This window comes from Drosophila sulfurigaster, chromosome 2L, assembly GCF_023558435.1.
Source record: "Drosophila sulfurigaster albostrigata strain 15112-1811.04 chromosome 2L, ASM2355843v2, whole genome shotgun sequence".
NCBI lineage: Eukaryota > Metazoa > Arthropoda > Insecta > Diptera > Drosophilidae > Drosophila > Drosophila sulfurigaster.
This window is the reverse complement of record NC_084881.1, coordinates 13,762,984-13,781,365: the sequence shown is the minus strand read 5'-3', so window position 1 is coordinate 13,781,365 and position 18,382 is coordinate 13,762,984. Positions and strand designations below refer to the sequence as shown.

Genomic DNA, 18,382 nt, shown 5'->3' with positions numbered 1-18,382 from the left:
GCTTGCTTTTGTTGTTGTTTGTCTCAACTGCTACCACTGCCTCTACTACTAGTTCTACCTTGGGCTGCTGATTGTTTTTTTTCTTTGGATGCACACCACAGCAGAGCAACAACAAACAGCAAACAGTAATAATAATTTCGTTCCACTGTGCGCTGGGCATGCCATCCACCTTAATTATCTCTTATTTCTGTCTTCGTCAACCTTTCTTTGTATTATTTCCTTTTCGTTTTGCTTCTTCTCTTGCTTTGCTCGATTTTCTTTGCCACTTTTCAAACAGTTGGTGGCATCATCATCATCATCATGGTCCTCTACGTCATCGTTGTTATCGCTAAGCGCACCAACATTATCATCAGGTTGTAACGATCATTACTTCGTCTAAAAGTAACTCCCTCTCTTTTGCACTACAGTGATTGCAGTGGCACCGCACAAAGACCCTGACTGCTTTTTTCTTCCACTTCTTAAATCTCAGCCGCATACCTTTGTTGTTGTGCCTGTGCATGTGCGGGAGACAAGGTTGCCAGACTGTCTCACGTGCGAACAGGTAGAAGAGGTAGGGGTAAATGTAATACAACACTATTGTAAATCTGTTGGTAAGACTCGATTATAATTAAAAATTCTTTTAAATGCATTTATAATATAACTTTTAAATTAGCCTGAATAAAAATTACCAAATTTGTGGTTGAAAAGATTTAAAATATTTATTTCATTTATTGGGAGAATAATTTACACCCAAAAATCATATGGATTAAGTATGTACATATGCTTCTGATTGCACAGAACATCCACAACCCAATAAGTCGCATTACTATGACAATTTGCATACAAACATATCTAATTATTTTTTTTAGATAACACTCTTATTACACAAGTCCCACCCTAATAGTTCTTGGAACAGCCCCAGCTCTAGTAGCAGACGGCCAACCGAGTTACTCCAACGTCGTCACATTGGAAATGAAGCGAAGCAGCACTCGTTCAGTGGCTAAATGCAATCTGGCAACCCGTGAGCCGTGAGTTGCTCCGTCTACCCTCGAAAACAGTAAGCAGTCGGTAAACAGGTAGCTCTCTAACTGACAATAACTCGTCGTACGTATGCACGTTCCGACTGTCTGTCAGTCCGTCTGCCTGTCCCATCTGTCCACCTCTGTCTGTGCTGTCCACAGCGTGCGACTGGCGGTCGGTTAGTTGTTGGTTTGCCAGTAGTTGTTTTTGTTGCTGCCTTTGCTGTGTTGTTGTTGGGGGGTTTCTTACTTGGCTGGTTTAGAGCGCACGATCTCTCTCTCACTCTGTGTCTCTCTATGTCACATCGGCTTACACTTTTGCGCTCACCTCTCTCACGCGCTCGTTTATGCTCTCTCGCCACACACAAACGACGACAGCGACGACGTCAACAGCGGCTCGACAACTTTGAATTAGTCTTCGAGTGTTGATCAAAGCGAACGCACCTGCGCGCGGATCGTGCTTTTCACGATTCCAACAGTGCAATTGTATCCACGTATGTGTGAGTGTTAGTATTAAACGTACGCAAGTGTTCGTAGTATGTGTGAGTGAAAAATGCAGGCACAGTGAACTTGTTGCAGCGTCGCTTCGTTTGGCCGCCACCCCCTTCTCCACAAACGCCCCAACTGAAAAGCGCTTTTCAAAACGACGTCGCGCAGCCCAAGCGTGTCTCGCGTGTGTGCGTGTGTGTGAGTGTGTGTGGGAAGAGTTTGGGACTACTTGAGGAGCGAATTGGTAGCTGCACTGGCTTCAGCTCCTATTTCAAACAAAATGTAGAAAAACACATTTCAGCTGCCGTATCTCGTTCGTTCGTTCCTTCGTGCGTTGCTCGTTCGCTGACTCGGTTCGTTGGCTGAGTCGATCAGATCGGTTTGACTGGTTCGTTCGTTCGTTTGGTCGGTTCGGTTCGTTGGGTTTGCGTTCCCTCTGCGTATTATTACTTTTTTTTGTTTTTGCTCGGCTTCTACGTGGTTTGTGGTAGCTGCTGCGGCTGCTGCTTTTGCTCCCGTAACACCCGCGACCGCTGGCGACTGATCGTGCCGTGATTGTATCGCACACATACATCGATGCACTGTGTGTTCGTGTGTGTGTGTATATGCAATATACAGTGTTATCGCAGCTTTAGCTAATCTGTATATTATATGCAACCCTTTATCTTCTAGAGAGTGAAAAACGCCTACAATAAATTACACAAAAGTTTTGGCAAAATTGCCAACGGAAAGAAACAACTTACAAGAAAACTAAAAAAACTAAAATAAAGCATAAAAACTTGTTCAGATCAACTGGGAATACAAGCCAAGCTCTAAACAGAGCCGCAGGCGCTCTTCCAAAATTGTTTTGCTGGTAAGTTTGCGCAAAGTTTCGAGTAACGCCCAACAAAAATATAAAAAAATCAAATATCAAAAGATTCCACACACAACATAAAAAAAAATTCCAAAGTTACCTGCCTTTTTTACTCTTTTTTTTTTGTTTTTAGGGTCTAGCTAATTATTTTCTTTTTATTTTCGCTATGGCCAAAAGCAAATCACAGCGAGTAACAGTCAAGCAGCGAGTGGGCAACTCGAGAGAGAGCGAGAGAGAGCACAAACAGTGAATAAGAGAACGTAGTCGTGAGAGAGTTAAGCAGTGAGAGAGCGCATACAGCGAGTAGCAAAGTAAATAAAACACAAAAAAACAAAACCAAGTTGACTGCCAAAACCTGCTCCAAGCACACAAACACACACACAGCTTACATGTACACACACGCATACATGCACTGTGTATTGTAACTGAACGTTGGAGGCTCCTCCACAGTTGGCGGTTTTTTTTTTTTTTTTTTTTGTTGGGCGACTGTCGGCTGCCGCAGCGGCTTCCACTACAACTGCATGTGCCACTGTCATTGCCACCGAACTCAGTGTGGTGCCTGCCTGCCTGTTTGGCTGCTTGGCTGCTTGGCTGCCTGACTGCGTTCCATTGACAGGCGGCCTGGCGCTCGACTCGTCGTCCAAGTCCCCGAGTCACTTTCGGGGCTCTGCGGCGATTCGGTTCGACGCGAGCTCGAACCTTCGCTTGGAATTTTTTGTTGTTGTTCGTGTATTTTTTTTTCCTTTTGGTTTTTTTGTGTGTGTTTCTGTAAACCGTAAACCAGTTCACTTGTAGCCAGTGCCAGTGGCCAGCTCTAATCCTCAACCTCAGCTTCAGTTTCAGCTTCAGCTTCAGTTTCAGCAGCTCTCGTCGTGCTCAATTTGAATCCGGTTTTTTTGGACTTGGCTGCGATGTTGGTCGACGTTGTCTTGGCCATCGTCGTCGTCGTCGTCGTCGTCGTTTGCCAGCTTGGCTTGCCGCGCGCTTTAATTGTTCAGAACGTGTGTCCAAAGAGGAAACGCAATTGCCGCAAGCTTCTGTTGGGTTTTCGTTCGACTCTCTGGGGTTTTGGGGTTTGGTCTTGGGGTTCGACTGCTTCAGTTTCGTACCATCATCGCGCTGCAGCATCTTTGTGCTTATTTTCCTTTGATTTCTTTTAAATGCTACAGTATGGTATAGTTTTTTTTTTTTTTTTTTGTTGTCTTCAGATCTCTTCTTTTCTCCGCTGTTGTTGAATATTTAAATCGCCTCCCGCGCTCCCACAGTCAGTCGATAGGGTTACGGGAATGGAATGGAATGGAAAGGGGTTTTCTGAGTTCCATTCGCTGCGGTTCTATAGAGCCATTGGGCTTTTGTTTCGCTCGAGTGGAGCTAGAGCTCTCGAACTCTTTTGATTTTTCATCATTGTTTGTTTATAGGCAATTTGATCGGTGGCCGGTTCCCACTTTATTTTATTTTACATACTACTATTTTAGCATAAGAATAGCCACATAAAACTTTATTGCATTCGGTATGTTATTTCTGGGTGGGTTTCTTTCTTTCTTTTTGTTTTTTTTTTAGTATTTCGTTGTCATACTTATTAGTGCAACGGATGCCCTCAGTGGGGAGACGCTTGAACCCCGAAAATGGCGCTCAATAAAAAAGCGAAATTAATTAAAAAATCAGGCAAATTAAAATCGACTAAATGTTGAGTGAAACAAAAGGCGACACTTAACTGAGTGGTCATAAACCTAATAACAATGGTCCATACAATTGGCCATAAAAGGCGAAGCTTTTTCTTAACGCTTTGCCACGCCCATTTGGCACGTGTTTTTAACTGGCGCTTGATAGACTCTAGTCTCTCAAGAGTGACTCTTGAGACGCGAGACAAGTTTTTTTCTTGTCGTATTTTTATTTCGTTTTATTTCCGATCAGTTTTGATGATGAAATTAAATTCTGTCCCATTACAATATGAATACATTGAGTGGGGCGATCATAATGTGAATAATCTCCAGTCTTTCCCCAAAAAGAACTGTCGATAAACTAGCTAAGAGTATAACAGATCGGTTCGGCATGAAGTAACCCATGATTGGGCATTCTTGTTATACACACAATGGACCTCAGTCGAGAGATCGTCTTAGTGTGAATAGCGCAAGTCATAAGAAGCATGACAAACGATCGGCTTAAACAGATTAACTTTTTGCCGAATAGTGTAGAACAAATGGCACAAAGGAGAAAACCAGAGCACGGGAAAACTTCAAGATCATAGATAAACTCATAAATTCGCAGATTAAACTTGGTATAAAGTAGAAGAAGAAAAAACCACCAAGAACAGCTACGATTTCTCTGAGAATTTTTTTAAATATGTATTTGAAATATTATTCGGATAATTTTTACAGTTTCCACGTCATGATGACTATCACATTACGAGTATTATAACCCACTTTGATTTGTATTAGTTTAAACAGTAGCAACAACAAACAGTGGCATGTTTTTGCATTATTTGCATTTGCATGAAAAATTAGCATTAGCATTGTCAGTATCTTTGGCATTGACTTGAGTATTTACAGTAGCTAAAGTCATTTGAATTATTTTGTTAGCGTTCACTTTATTTTGGTTTCATTCGAAATAGGATTAACATTGCATTAGTATTAATTATTATTAATAATTTTATAGAATTTATGTTAATATTCGCAATGATAACTTGTTAATATTTTAATATACTAAGTCAGTATTATTCTACTAACAATACCAATGTCATTTGTATTTAGTAAATGCATTAGCATAATGCAGTTGAAAAATCATTATTATTATGATAGCTTTGCATTGAATTTTACTAGCTACATTATTATTGATAATATTAGAGTAATATCATTAAAAGACTTGCCTTTTATCTTTGATATTATTATAGTAATACCATTAGTAGATTTCATTTGAAGCACGAAAAGAAGATGCCTTAAATGAATCTTGAATTCTTTGACTGTCTTGCCACGATCATAATAATTATAAATGATGTGTTTTCAATTTAAGAGAACAAGCTTAGTAATCTATGCAGCCAGCCAGCTGCATGGCGATCCCATAAAACTTCATTAGCAGTTCTTGAGGCTGGCACAAAACTGCAAAGCTTTCAAATTAATGACTGCGCACTTACACGCAGCTAAACCGAAAGAGATAGATGTGCAGAGATGAAAGAGAGAGAGAGAGGGTATGTGTAAATCGCATAGATATTAATCAAGCAAATTATAGACACGAAGAAGCAGCTAGGCAGCTAGGCAGCTAGGCAGCTAGGAGCAGATGAGGCTGAGGAGCTGCAAGCAATGATTATGGCTAGAGATTTTAATAGCTTTGACCATAATCTGAAATGGGGGTTTGGTCACAAGCAAGCAAGCAAGTAGAAAGGGTTGCCAGATTAACGCAGCTATACATATGAATGCACTATAATTATAAGTCTCCCCTCCCTCTCGCTCTCTCTCTCGCTCTCTGTCTCTCCTTACGCACTCTCCAATCTGTGCTGTCCAGCACTCTTCGCATCTCATCTGTTGCGCTCGAGGTTCTTTTAGTTTTTTGGTTTTTGTTGTTGTTGATTATTAGCTACCTTTGCTGTTGAGCCTGGCCTGAAGGCCTGAAGGGATTAAAACCGAAAAGAGCCTGACCCTTTTTTTTTTCTTCATTTCTGTCCCTGTCTCTGTCTCTGTGTTGTTTGTTTGTTGTTGTTGCTGTTTTGTAAGCAAAGTGAAGTAGTGGTCCAAGCCAAGATATGAGAGTCGAGGGACAAAACTTCGTCTCGTTTCTACGCAAACATTAAATCCCTCTACACATGTGTGTGTGTGTGTGTGTCAGTGTGTGTTTGTATATTCATTTCTTCTGCTTTTTTTTATCAACTGTTTTGAACCTTTCCACTGACTATGCGCGTCTGCTGGTCTCTCGTTGGCCCGTTGTTTACACAAAGCCCATACCCAGGGAACAGACGAAGTCGCGAGTATCGCGCTTCTCGAGTCGAGTTGAGTCGAGTCTCGAGACCTGGCAGCAGGCAGCAGCAAAGTGGCAGCCAAATTGCTCCTCGATATCTTTTATTTTCTTTGCCAGCCAGTAGTTGTAGTTGTTGTTGCTGTCGCTGCGTTGTTGTTTCTTATTATTATTATTATTTTTGTTCGTTTTTTTTTTCTCTTTTTTATTATATGTATGCATACACACACATTTAAGCCTTTGGCTTCATTTACTGGGCAACCGTTTGCGCAAACGCTCCCTATAGCTACGTATATACTGTGTGTATCTGTTGTGTATCTCTGAAAGTACACACAACTCTCTACCTCTACCTCTATCTCTCCCTTTCCATCTATCGCACTCTCTCGCTCATTGCTGCGACTTCGCATTTTGCTGATGATGTCCATTATTTACATTAATTTTATTTGTTTTTCTTATTTGGCGTTGACGTTTCAAAAGTGCCGATGTTTCAGAAGATAATGAACGCTCAATCGCGTATACTGTGTACACACAGCGAGCGAGCGAGACAGCGAGACACAGAGAGAGAGAGAGAAAGAGAGAGGAGAGGTAGAGGTAGAGGGTCGAGCTGTTGGACAGTTAGACAGTTACGACAGTTGAGGCAGTTAAACAGACAGTACTGGAGACATACGAGCCATTCGAGTCATAAATGCATAAGTGAGAAAAATAAAGTTGAAACCTAGAAAAAAATATATATACATATGTGTACATGAAAAGATATAGATACAGATACAGATACAATGAAAAACCCCAAAACGGGTTACTTTTTTTTCGTAGTTGTTGTTGTTGTTGTTGTCTCGAGCTGAGTCGAGGCTACCAGAGATACGTATCTCTGGCTCGCATGTGGTGTGAGATATGCGTGATGTGGTTGCTCAGTTTACTTGCAGTCGAGTCGAGCTGAGTACTGTGAGGAGGGTGGAGGGAGGAGGGAGTCAGGGGATAATCGGGCGTATGAGTAATGTGGCCAAATGGCACAGAAAAATGGGTGAGATTTCAGTAAATGAAGCGATACGATTACAATCAGGAAAACCATTCATTTCAAGTGTGACATTTTTGGTTTTCAAATGGGAATAATATTGCAGAGCATGAACTAAGGTGATCTTGCGATCATGTTATTTTAATGAGTTCCAAGGAAATGAGTAATTTTGTTAGCATAGTTAAGAATTATGTGTTATATAAGCAGCAACAAAATATTTCATTCAAATATTGTTTCTAGTTCTGGTCAAAATGACGTTTGCAATTGACAAAAGACCAGTTGGATTTCTTTTGAATTCTTTGGAAATGTATTGAATTCATTCATAAAACGATGTGGAACTAAAATCATAATCTATTTTTATGGTCAACTAAACAAAAAGTATTCGAAAATACAATTGATTATATAATCAGATTAAACTGATTTATGTTCATAGAAGATGTTAGAACTTAACTTTTTTAAAAACTAATAGAATATATTAGAACTTAACTTTTTTTTAGAAACTAAATAGATTCGTGTATACAACTGTTGTTGAATAGTGTGGTGCACTTCATTGCTTGTAGCTAAGCACTTGTTTTAGGCCCTTTCGGGCCACGCGTTTGCCATTTCTAACAATCCACCTTGCTTGTCTTAAACTAAGCTGACAGTTGAGCTCATTTCTCTCTCCCCTCCCTCGAAGTTATGCAGATGAGCTGCGCAGAGTGAGAGGAAGAGGAAGGGGAAGAGTTGCCTACGCTTGTGTCTCGAATGATGCAGCACTTCCAACTTCCAACCGCAACTATCTAAATACTTGAGCTCGTGCGTTTGCTGATGCATCTCATGGCAGACAGGCAGAAAAATACAGAAAAATACGTGAAAATCACGATGTCAAAACTCATTTTGAAGTCGACGAGAACGTTTTACATTTTTTACAGCAAAATGATAAGCAAAACTGTCATTGCACAGGCAACTGGTAGACTGTAAGACTGCGAAGACTGCCAAGATTGCGAAGACACAGAAGAGTGTGAGGAACGTAGGAATAAGAGTGTGGAAGCGGGGGCGGGGGCGGGTTGGTAGTGACAGTGGCAGTTTTTCTTCTTCTTTTTTTGTGTTTTTTGCGCTTTATGCACAACTGGTTATAAGACATTTAAATGAGGCTTTAACGCAACAAAGTTTTATGGCCGATCCAGCGACAATATGATCGTCATTATCATTATCTTGGCATTACTTTTTTGTTGCTGTTGTCGGTGGATTTTTTTTTCCTCTCTTTTGTTTTCTTTTCTTGTCGTTTCTTCTGGCGGCGTTTTATCGTGACGATCACGTTCCAGATGCAAAACCCCAGAGCTACCAGAAGCCGAAGACAAAGATGAAGACCAAGACGAAGACGAAGACGGAGGCGAAGACGAAGACGAAGCTGCTGAAGCTCCTGTTGCGTAAATCCAGTAAGCATTCAGTCAGTCAGTCAGTCAGGTCGTCTCGGGTTCGCTTTGCCACTCGGATTGGGATTTCGATGTCGCGAAGTCGGAGTCAGGTTCGGGATCGAGACCGAGATCGGGTTTTTGTTTTTTTTTTCTGTTTTTCTGTGGCTGTGACTAACTGGCTGAAATGCCTGACTGACTGCCGCTTAGGCTACCAGTTGCATTTCTATGGCTGCCAAATGCTAGTCTCTTTATCGCTACTCACTCTCCCCACATCTTTTTTTGTTGTATCTATATGTGTGTATCTGTATCTGTGTATGTGTGTCTGTGTTTATATCGTTACTACTGTGCTGTGCCTCGCTTACTGACTCAGTCAGGTTTTCAGACGCACAATCTTATCTAACCTGGCAGCGTCGACAACTCCAACGGCAACCGCGTCAACTCGTTTCTGTTGCTGTTTCTGTTGCTGTTTCTGTTCACAGTTTAGTTCAGTTTGCTTCAGTTGAATTGAGTTGAGTTTCACTTGCCGCCGCCGCCGTCGCGTTTGCTGATAAACCCAAAAAAAAGAATTGTACATAAATAAAACTAGTAGAGAATAACCCTAGAAAACCCACTTGAAAATCTGCAAATACCCTACTGCAAAGTCAATCTTACTGTGTGTGTGCTGTGGAAAACATTTGCCTGCAAGTTAAAGCTAAAGGTGTGCTTATATTGAAAAGAAACGAACAAACATTATATTTAATGAGATGTAAACAAATAATACAATTTACAAAGCCAAGCAATATGCAATATGCATCTTAATTCAAACTAAATTCAATAAATATTTTAATTTTTAAATAAATAATAAATCAAACAACTTAGACACAAAAACCCAATTCCTGAAATAAATAATATGTTATTAAATATAAAAAAAAATGAAAAATATATAAATGTGTATAAAAATAATAAAGATTCCCTTTTTGGTAAAAAGAAATAAACAACGATCAAGTAAATTAAAGAATTAATATAATCTTAATTCAAACTAAATTCAGTAAATATTTTAATTTCTAAATAAATAATAAATCAAACAACTTATACACAAAACCCCAATTCCTATGAAATAAATAAAATAATATGTTAATAAAGTAAAGCTCCTATAACAAAAAATGAAAAATATATAAATGTGTATATAAATAATAAAAATTTCCTTTTTGGGAAAAAGAAATAAACAACGATCAAGTAAATTAAAGAATTAATAGTATACAAAAATGAAAAAAAAAAAAAACAATTAAATTGCAATAATATAAAATTCATTATGGAAATACTAATTAATATGACCGCTGATATTTGAATAAATGTATTCTTTAAAACTAAAATGTCTCTATAATTTAAAAATAAATATCTGTACTTTAATATAAGATTTCTTAGAAGCTTGTCACTTCCGTATAGAACTGTTACAAAGTGCCACCCCAAGGGAGGCATGCCACAAGCGGAGCCATGCTACCCACATAAAGGGTATTGGCAAGGCAAGGGGAAATAAACAGTTTATTGGACTTGACGAGCAATTAAGATAAACCCATAGAGCCCAATAAGCCGCAACAATTAACACAACATTTGACTAATTGTTATTTCTTCCCCTCTACCCCCTCGTTCTCGTTTCGTTTATCTTGTGCAGGTGAAGGTCTGACGGCATGTGAGTAGCACTCGATATGCCCACGGACAGCACAGGGAGCGAGGGCGGAGGCGCCATTCCCATGCTGCGCGCCTCTCGCATGGATCAGTTTATGTCAACAGTGGCAGCGGTGGCAGCCGCAGCCAACAGTGCCGGCGGAGGAGGAGGAACAGCTGGAGGAGGAGGAGGCACTGGCTCCAATGGAACTACCAACGGAGGAGGAGGAGGAGATGGAGCGGGCAGTGGCGGCAGCGACTCTCGCAACTCATCAGCTAGCAGGATCTCGGCAGCAGCGGCTGCCTACGAAACCCAATTGGCCTATCAGCAGCATTTGGCTGCCTCGGGGCTGCACGGTGGACCGCACGGACCGCCGCCACATCATCGCGAGATATCGGCCTTTGTGCCCGTGCTGCCCACGCGGCAGGCGCTCGAGGCCAAGGCTCGAGCTGGCAGCAATTCCAACTACGAGATCATTGCCATGATGGCCGACAAGCGCAAAGAGTTGGCGCTGCGCGAGGCAGCTGCTGCGGCTGCCATGTTGGGCCGAGGTGGACCACCGGGTGGACCGCCCGGAGTACCGCCAGGAGTAACTGGAGTACTGTATGCCCCACCACCGCCACCGCCATATCTAACCGGACCCGGACCATCGCCCACAGCTGGCGGCAGTTTTCCCTTTCCGCCGGGAGCAGCAACAGCGGCGGCGTTATTCCCACCCGGATTGGGACCGGGAATGCACGCTGGCCTCGATAGGCGTTTGTTGCGTGCACCTGGTCGCGCCTCGAGGCCGAAGAAGCAGTTCATCTGTAAGTTCTGCAATCGCCAGTTCACCAAGTCGTACAATCTGCTGATCCACGAGCGCACACACACCGATGAGCGGCCCTACTCCTGTGATATTTGCGGCAAGGCTTTCAGGCGACAGGACCATTTGAGGGACCACAGGTGAGTGTGCCCAGGTGTGGCGAGTGGGGGGAAGGGACGCGTTGCAGGGGCGTGTCTGGTGCTGGTAATTGCTGGCATGCCTCGAGGCAGCCGAGCAGCTCAAAGAAGCCAAAGAACTTGCAAAAAAACAAAATTAAGAAAAGGTTATAGTATAGTCGACTACGTTATGCACTACAAAAATTGTGTGGGAATTGGGAGTCAGGGATTTAAGAAGGTTCCTTAACAACTATTCGTTATTTCCAAAGGTAATGGTTGTATTATACAAATATTCAATGATAGACTACTTAGAAATATTATTGGAAAGCTCCTTAACAACTATTCATTATTTCAGAAGGTAATGGTAATGGTATTAAATGATAGACTACTTACAGATAATGTAGAAAAACAAAAGACTGTCTAAAAATATAATTTCAAGTCTACTTAAATTCAATTAATCTGCTTCTTTACAAAGTTAATTTCAAGTAGCAATTACCTGCTTCAAATAAATCATAAATTTCGTATATATCGAAAGTCTGCTGTAAATTCTGAGGAAATTTCCATAAATTCAAATTCTAGGAAAGATTTTAAGTGCCTGTATAAAATGTTGAGGTAATCTATATAGTTCAATAAGTTGCCTTGCTTATAAAGTAATATATTACTCATGTAGTATTATCAGAGCCAAACTGCTTGTCGAAATGTGCTGGCCGCAGTCGCAGTGTTAGCCAAGTTAGGGTAAGAAACACGCCGCAAAAGACAAAGTTAATTAACTTTGTTGGTTTTCATTTCTTTGAAAGGCAGTTGAAAGGGAAGCGGGACAGAGACAGGGACAGGGGCAGGGGCAACGAGTACTGTGTGAGTTGTATACAGTACTTTATGCAGAGGGTACTCGTTAGACTGTGTTTGTGTTTTGGTAGAGAGAGAGATAGGGAGAGACGGGCACCAGCAGCTTGGACAGCTTGGGCAGCTTTGCTGTCCAGCTTTGTCCGGCTTGCCGCGACGTTCTGTCTTTTGATCGCTTCGGTTTCGGTCCATTTGTCGTTTGTTTGCTTTGCCGCGAGGCTAATTCTTCAGACCGCAGAGCAAAGAGTGAAGATGCAGAGACGAAGACGAAGATGAAGACGAAGACAGGGAAAGGGGCGAGTCAAGAAGAATCTCGGTGCGCCTTGAAGCTGCCCGAAGCAAAAGCAAAAGCAAGTGGAGATATTAAGCTGGAGAACCTGTTTCTGTTTCATGCCACAGCAGCAGCTGCTGTTGATGCTGATGTTGCTGCTGCTGCTGCTGGTTGTTATTGTTGTTGTTCTTGTTGTTGCTGTTGCTGTTATGGCCAACAACAAGTGGTCGCCATTGCCAAAGATGGCGGCCATAAACATAAAATATATCAGCGCACTTTATCTGGGCAGATAATGCCGCCCCAGACAGCGCACACAGCACACAGATAACTGTCAACTCAAGAGCTACCAGAAGCTGAAGCTGAAGCCAAAGCAGCAACAGCAGCAGCTACTCAACCATCCGCCCACGCAGCATGTCGAGTCATACTAATCCCCCACTCTTATTCTCCCCCCCTCTCTCAGGTACATCCACTCGAAGGAGAAGCCCTTCAAGTGCACCGAGTGCGGCAAGGGCTTCTGCCAGTCACGCACTCTGGCCGTGCACAAGATCCTGCACATGGAGGAATCGCCACACAAGTGTCCCGTCTGCAGTCGCAGCTTTAACCAGCGCTCGAACCTCAAGACGCATCTCTTAACCCACACCGATCACAAGCCCTACGAGTGCTCCTCCTGCGGCAAAGTCTTTCGACGCAACTGCGATCTGCGACGACACGCTCTCACCCATGCGGTGGGTGAGGTCAACAGCGCCGACTATGTGGATGTGGGCGAGGAGGACGAGGCAAGGCATTTAAGTGGCGATGAGGAGGACTCACTGCTTGAGGTCGACTCACCACGCCACTCACCTGTGCACAATTTGAGCGAGAAGTCGGAAACCGATGAAGCGGAACGCATGCGTCTCAAACGCAAGGCGCCTGGGGCCAGCAACAGCAGCAGTAATAACCACAGCAGCAGTGTGCGCTATGATCACGATGACAGCGATGAGGAGTTCGATGACTACGACGAGGAGGAGGAACTGCATGAGGCAGGCGGCGCCTTGGACCTGGCCGAGGATGAGGATCTCGAAGCGGAGACCGAGGAGGAGAAGGCCGAAGCAGCGCTTGTGGCACGCTTCAAGGCCGGACGCAATGCAGCCGCAAGCACAGCGGCCAAGTCGGAACGTCAGGGTGTCACCCATTGTCATCATGAGGGCGGTGAAACGTACACGATGCGACCGCATGGCGAACGTCAGCTGGAGGAGACGCCACAGCCATCAGCGGTAGCATCGGCCAGTGTTGCTGCCTCATTTATGCCCAGCTTGCGCTATGCAGCCGCGCCAGGAGCGCCAGGACCTCCTCCTCCTCATCCTGCTCCTCCGGGAGCTGCGTTGCATCCAGCACATGCAGCGCATCTGCTCGCTGCTGCCGGCAATGGCGATCCCTATTTGCCCATGCTGCATGTGCGTCGCGATCTGCACCACAAGACGCTCAATCTGAGCAAAGCGCCACCGCCACCGCCAACGGCAACCGCAACAGCAGCACAACAACAGCAACCACCACCGCCCAGCATCAGCACCAGCGTTGAGCCAACGCGACCGCCTTCGCAACCGTTGCACTCGCCGCACGAGGCAATGCCCAGCTTCCTGGGCTCGATACCGGTGAGGAAACGCATTCTGCCGCCTCCTCCGCCGCCACCGTTGGTGGATCTGGTGGTGGATCATCAGCGCACATTCCTCGAGAATCAGAGCATCTATGCGCTCAACATGTCGCGACATCCGCCGAGGCAGCTGCTTTGCAAACCGCCGCAGCCCGCAGAGAGTTGTGTGACGTCCGAAAAGGAAGCGGTGATCAGTGGTGCAGCATCTACATCACAGGCAACTGTTGCACCACCACCAGCACCACCACCGTCAGCCACAGCAGCAGCGGCACCAGCAGCGCCTGTTGCACCAGCAGCGCCTCGACGCACCGGCTTCAGCATTGAGGATATTATGCGACGCTGATCGGAATAGAAGATACTCTGGATCTGGATACTGGCACGCTATTTAGCCATAAGTGCACTTTTAGTACATTTTAGTACAATGTCTGCCCAGGCAAGGCAATAAGTATAACTGTAAACTGTAAGCTTAGCATTTAGTACATTGACTTTTTAAGTGGAAAGTGCCACAGTTTATTGTTGCATTATGTTCGAGCAGGACGGCATTATGCTTTTAGTATATTTAGTCTAAAATAAGTTGTAGCTATTTGTATGTTATTGCATTTTGTGCTTTTAGTACGCATTTTAGTACTAAGCATACACACACATCATTTTAGATCATCTTAGCTATTTAATTTGAGAGTCTATCGCCTTAGTTTAGGCCCCCCAACACTAAGTGTTGTTGTTTCTTTTATTTAGCAATTAAATTTGAAACGAAAAATGAAGAAAACAAAAAATCAAACCCCCAAAAAAAAAACAAAAAACATAATAAATAAATACTTGTATACAACTTTAATTTATGTTTAATGTTTAAGATAATCTTGGATCGTTATGTAAACACGAAATCGTATCAAGATTTTTGCTGAGGGAAAAAAAGGTTGAAAGTAAAAGTAGCTTAGAAATAAAACACACGCAAAAACATAGCAACAGCAACAACAACAATTACAATAATAATATTAACAAAAATACAATATCTAACATTCCAGTTACATTTTATAGGCTTAATTTATAGATTAATCGTAAGCTTAACATAGAGCAATATATGTATGTAGCTGTAGATAGCGTTTTAGTACGTCCTTCTAGCATTCCATGGTCTTCCTTCAATTTGAAATGATTTCTGTAGATTCGACACATTTATCTAGAAGTAAGCTTATAGCAATAGCAATAAAAATCTAAATCAAAATCAAAATATATTTAAATAAAGTTTGCATTGAATTAATCAACTCTGTATTTTTTCAAAGTTTATGTTAGTTTTAGTACCTTTTTGGGTTTTTGCTATTATATGGGCTTTCAGCTGTGTGTGATTCATTCAGCCAGCCGGATTGATGGAGCCCATCAATCAAGTGTCAGCCCGCTGCCATTATAAACTTGTACTTCAGGCACGTTTCGCATAGGTCTCTTCCTAGACGGGTTTTTTCTTCTTCTTCTTCTTAGGACGGGGGAGTGGCGGGGAAGGGCGGAGCGGTGTTGGGCATTGCCACGCACAATTCGAGGCTCAATTCAAGGCAGATTCAAAGTGTTGCACTCGAACACGTAGAAAGTTCAATTAATGCGGCACGTAAATTGTTGTCATCATCAAATTGTGGCGGCAGCAGGAAACTTTATTGGTGCCCCCCACCCCGCATGCGCATTGGCTGACAACATCAATCGTTGAACTATAAAAAAACAAAATTAACCAGAAACATAATAATATTAACCAAGATGAGGCAATGATGATATCACCAGCCATCATCAGTTGCCGCCCGCACGTGAGTTGCCTTCACAACAATTCGATGTGTGCGAATGCGTGAGAATTAAGCGTACGGAATGAATGCATAAATAACTCCATGATGCGATGCGTTGAATGAAAAATGATTTGGCACATTTGAAAATATTAGAAGTCGGCCTTCAATTGTTTAATAACAAAAGGATTTAGAATATCAGTATTAGCCTTAAAGTATACTTTGCTTAGGTTTTTACGGAGTTAAATTTACTTACGCTAGATGGCTATATAATTATGGCACAAATCAAAAAATTAAATCAATTTTGTATATACCAGCCTAAAAGTATGCCTCGTTTAAAAGGTACAATAAATTAGTTGCATTTATATACGCTAGGTGGAGTTATAGCAAATGCATTTACTGAGGCGGATAATCAATGCGGCACCGAAAAGTATGCAATCATAAATTAACGATTGCAGTAGTTTAATTTTTCAGCAACAGATGGCTTTTTATATCTGTAGTCTGTTGCAAGTTGCAACTTCTTGTGTGATTGATAATTGAATTAAGTGTATTCATTTAATATAACTACATAAACGTTCTTTGGTAAGTTCAAAAATAAATATTAGTTTACAAGTTTTGCATATTTATTATTCACATCAAGGGCTGAATTCGTGTCCAAATACCCATTAACTTACAACACAATACTCGTGTTAACAGTCAACTGTTATGTTAACAGTCCGTGCTAAGCACAACTCATTTGAGCGCGCAGTTAACAGCGGTGCCAGCAACAGGTAACAACGCAAAAGCTGTAAAAGCTAAGCAGAGTTCTGTTGTCATTTCGGCCAAGGTAAACTCGCGACTGGCGCCGCACTCAGACAACAACAACAACAAAGTGTAACTGTCTTTTTTGCTCTGTGTCCAGTTGAGAGCGAAAATTTTGAATATGTGTAGCGGAGATTCGCTCGCATAAAGCTGTTCTCCACGTGTGTGTGTGTGTGAGTGTGTTTTGAATGGCGCGCTGACTGTTTTGACTGCAGAACTTTAGTTGGCAGCAGAGCGAGAGAGCAGATGACAAGAGAGAGAGCGTCGCGACATACTGCAGAGCTTGCTTCTCTGGGCGACTCAGTGCGCTCAGAAGGTGTTCAACGACGCGGCCGAACAGACGTGTGTGCGCATAAAGCCAAAACATTTTGATCTCAACGGTGCTTTTTTTTGCTGTTCGCTCTTCTTCTTCCACGCTCTCCGTTGTGTGTGTGTGTGTAAGTGTGATCGCTATTGACCGCGCCTCAAAAAACCCCAAATGAAAAGCGTTGTTTGAATCGCAAAAAAATGCGTAAATAATGCCAACAATGTTAACAGAAAGTGCAACAAGTGCGACATGTGTTGAAAATTGTGAATAACTGGCAAAAAAAAATAGGGTTGGAAAGCAGAAGAGAAAAAAAAATGCTGCGCCAACGATGAAAAGTTTAAAAGTGAGGTTGTGTTAGTGTGTGTGTGTGTGAGTGAGTGCTGGCCAACACAAAACGAAGTATTACCAAACACACCAATACCAATACCAATAGTGTTACCAATACCAATACCAAAACTCTCTGGCCACACAAAGAAACAAGCGGAGAGACGTTGAAGCTGCGACTGTGGCTTGAAAAAAACATAAATTCTCTTGTGTTTGGTGCTTTAATTAGAACATTATGGAACTTTACGAGTGAAGTTGTTAGCTGAAGAAGTTGTAGAAAAACCGTTAAAAGCAGGCTCATTAGTGCGAATTGTATATTTGTAGCATAGCATGGCATAGCGTAGATAGAGCAGCAGCGCGTAAAGATGCAAGTGGCTTTTGGCCAAATCCGTTCCCAATTGGAATTCTCTTTTCGTTGCACGCTTTCATGCTCGTCTAATTGCCACACAGCAACAGCAAAAGCAATAGCAACAACTATAACTATAACTTGTGGCCAATAAACTTGCCAACTGCATGCGTGCAGCGAGCCGCAACAGTGGCAGCGCAGTCAGCGTCAACTGCGACGTCGACTGCGACTGCGTCTGCAATTGTTCCCCTCCCACTTCCACATTTACTTCCGTTCACTTAGCATAGCATTACATTACTCACTTCCACTGTTTGAACTGATGACGCGTTGCCAACCATTTTGTTGTAGTTCTCGCTATTGTTGTTCTTGTTGTTGGGAAGGCGAAAGGAAGTGAAGACATTATCAATCAGGCATGTCAAGTCAAAGACAAGTGCACTTTGAGGGCTTACAACGATAAAGGTGTAAAGGAAATATGCGATAAGCAATTGCTAAGCGACAACAACAGAGAGCGAGAGTGAGAAGGAAAGAGAGAGGGCACAAGCGAAAGCGTGGGAGTGAGCGAGAGCGAGAGCCAATAGTTACCTGTATTAGATTAGAGTGAAACACGTTGTGATTAGTCACTGAAAGTGGAATGCAAATCGCGTGCTCATCCAACGAGTTGAAATCGAGACAAAAGACGCCGGTTAGATCGTTCTACGATGACTAATACTATTACAAATACATACATAGGTCACTTAAGGCTAATGACTAATTTATTATAAGCTCTACAAGGCATAAAGCACTCTCCAAGTGATAAAAAAAAGATATATAATTGAAAATGTAATCAAAAAAGTGATAAATGATACA

General features: G+C 42.5%; 1 protein-coding gene across 4 annotated transcripts; it reads left to right on the top strand.

The window, feature by feature from the left end:
* Positions 1-1,414: 1,414 nt before the first annotated feature.
* LOC133850205 (protein bowel) lies at positions 1,415-14,780 on the top strand. 4 transcript variants are annotated; one of them, XM_062286239.1, is made up of 4 exons: positions 1,423-1,498; positions 2,160-2,340; positions 10,346-11,281; positions 12,832-14,780. In XM_062286239.1, the coding sequence occupies exons 3-4, from the start codon at positions 10,380-10,382 to the stop codon at positions 14,342-14,344; spliced, it is 2,415 nt and encodes an 804-aa protein (XP_062142223.1). In that variant the 5' UTR covers positions 1,423-1,498; positions 2,160-2,340; positions 10,346-10,379; the 3' UTR covers positions 14,345-14,780. The 4 variants fall into 4 exon arrangements, with proteins under 4 accessions (XP_062142222.1, XP_062142223.1, XP_062142224.1 ...); XM_062286240.1 differs by having other exon boundaries at positions 1,424-1,492; XM_062286238.1 differs by having other exon boundaries at positions 1,415-2,340.
* The last annotated feature ends 3,602 nt before the right edge of the window (positions 14,781-18,382 follow it).

Bases quoted from the DNA above. Each gene is read 5' to 3' on its own strand.
- LOC133850205 (XM_062286238.1), top strand. From the start codon at position 10,380: ATGCCCACGGACAGCACAGGGAGCGAGGGCGGAGGCGCCATTCCCATG. The intron at 11,282-12,831 runs GTGAGTGTGCCC...CCCCTCTCTCAG, and splicing joins GACCATTTGAGGGACCACAG to GTACATCCACTCGAAGGAGA.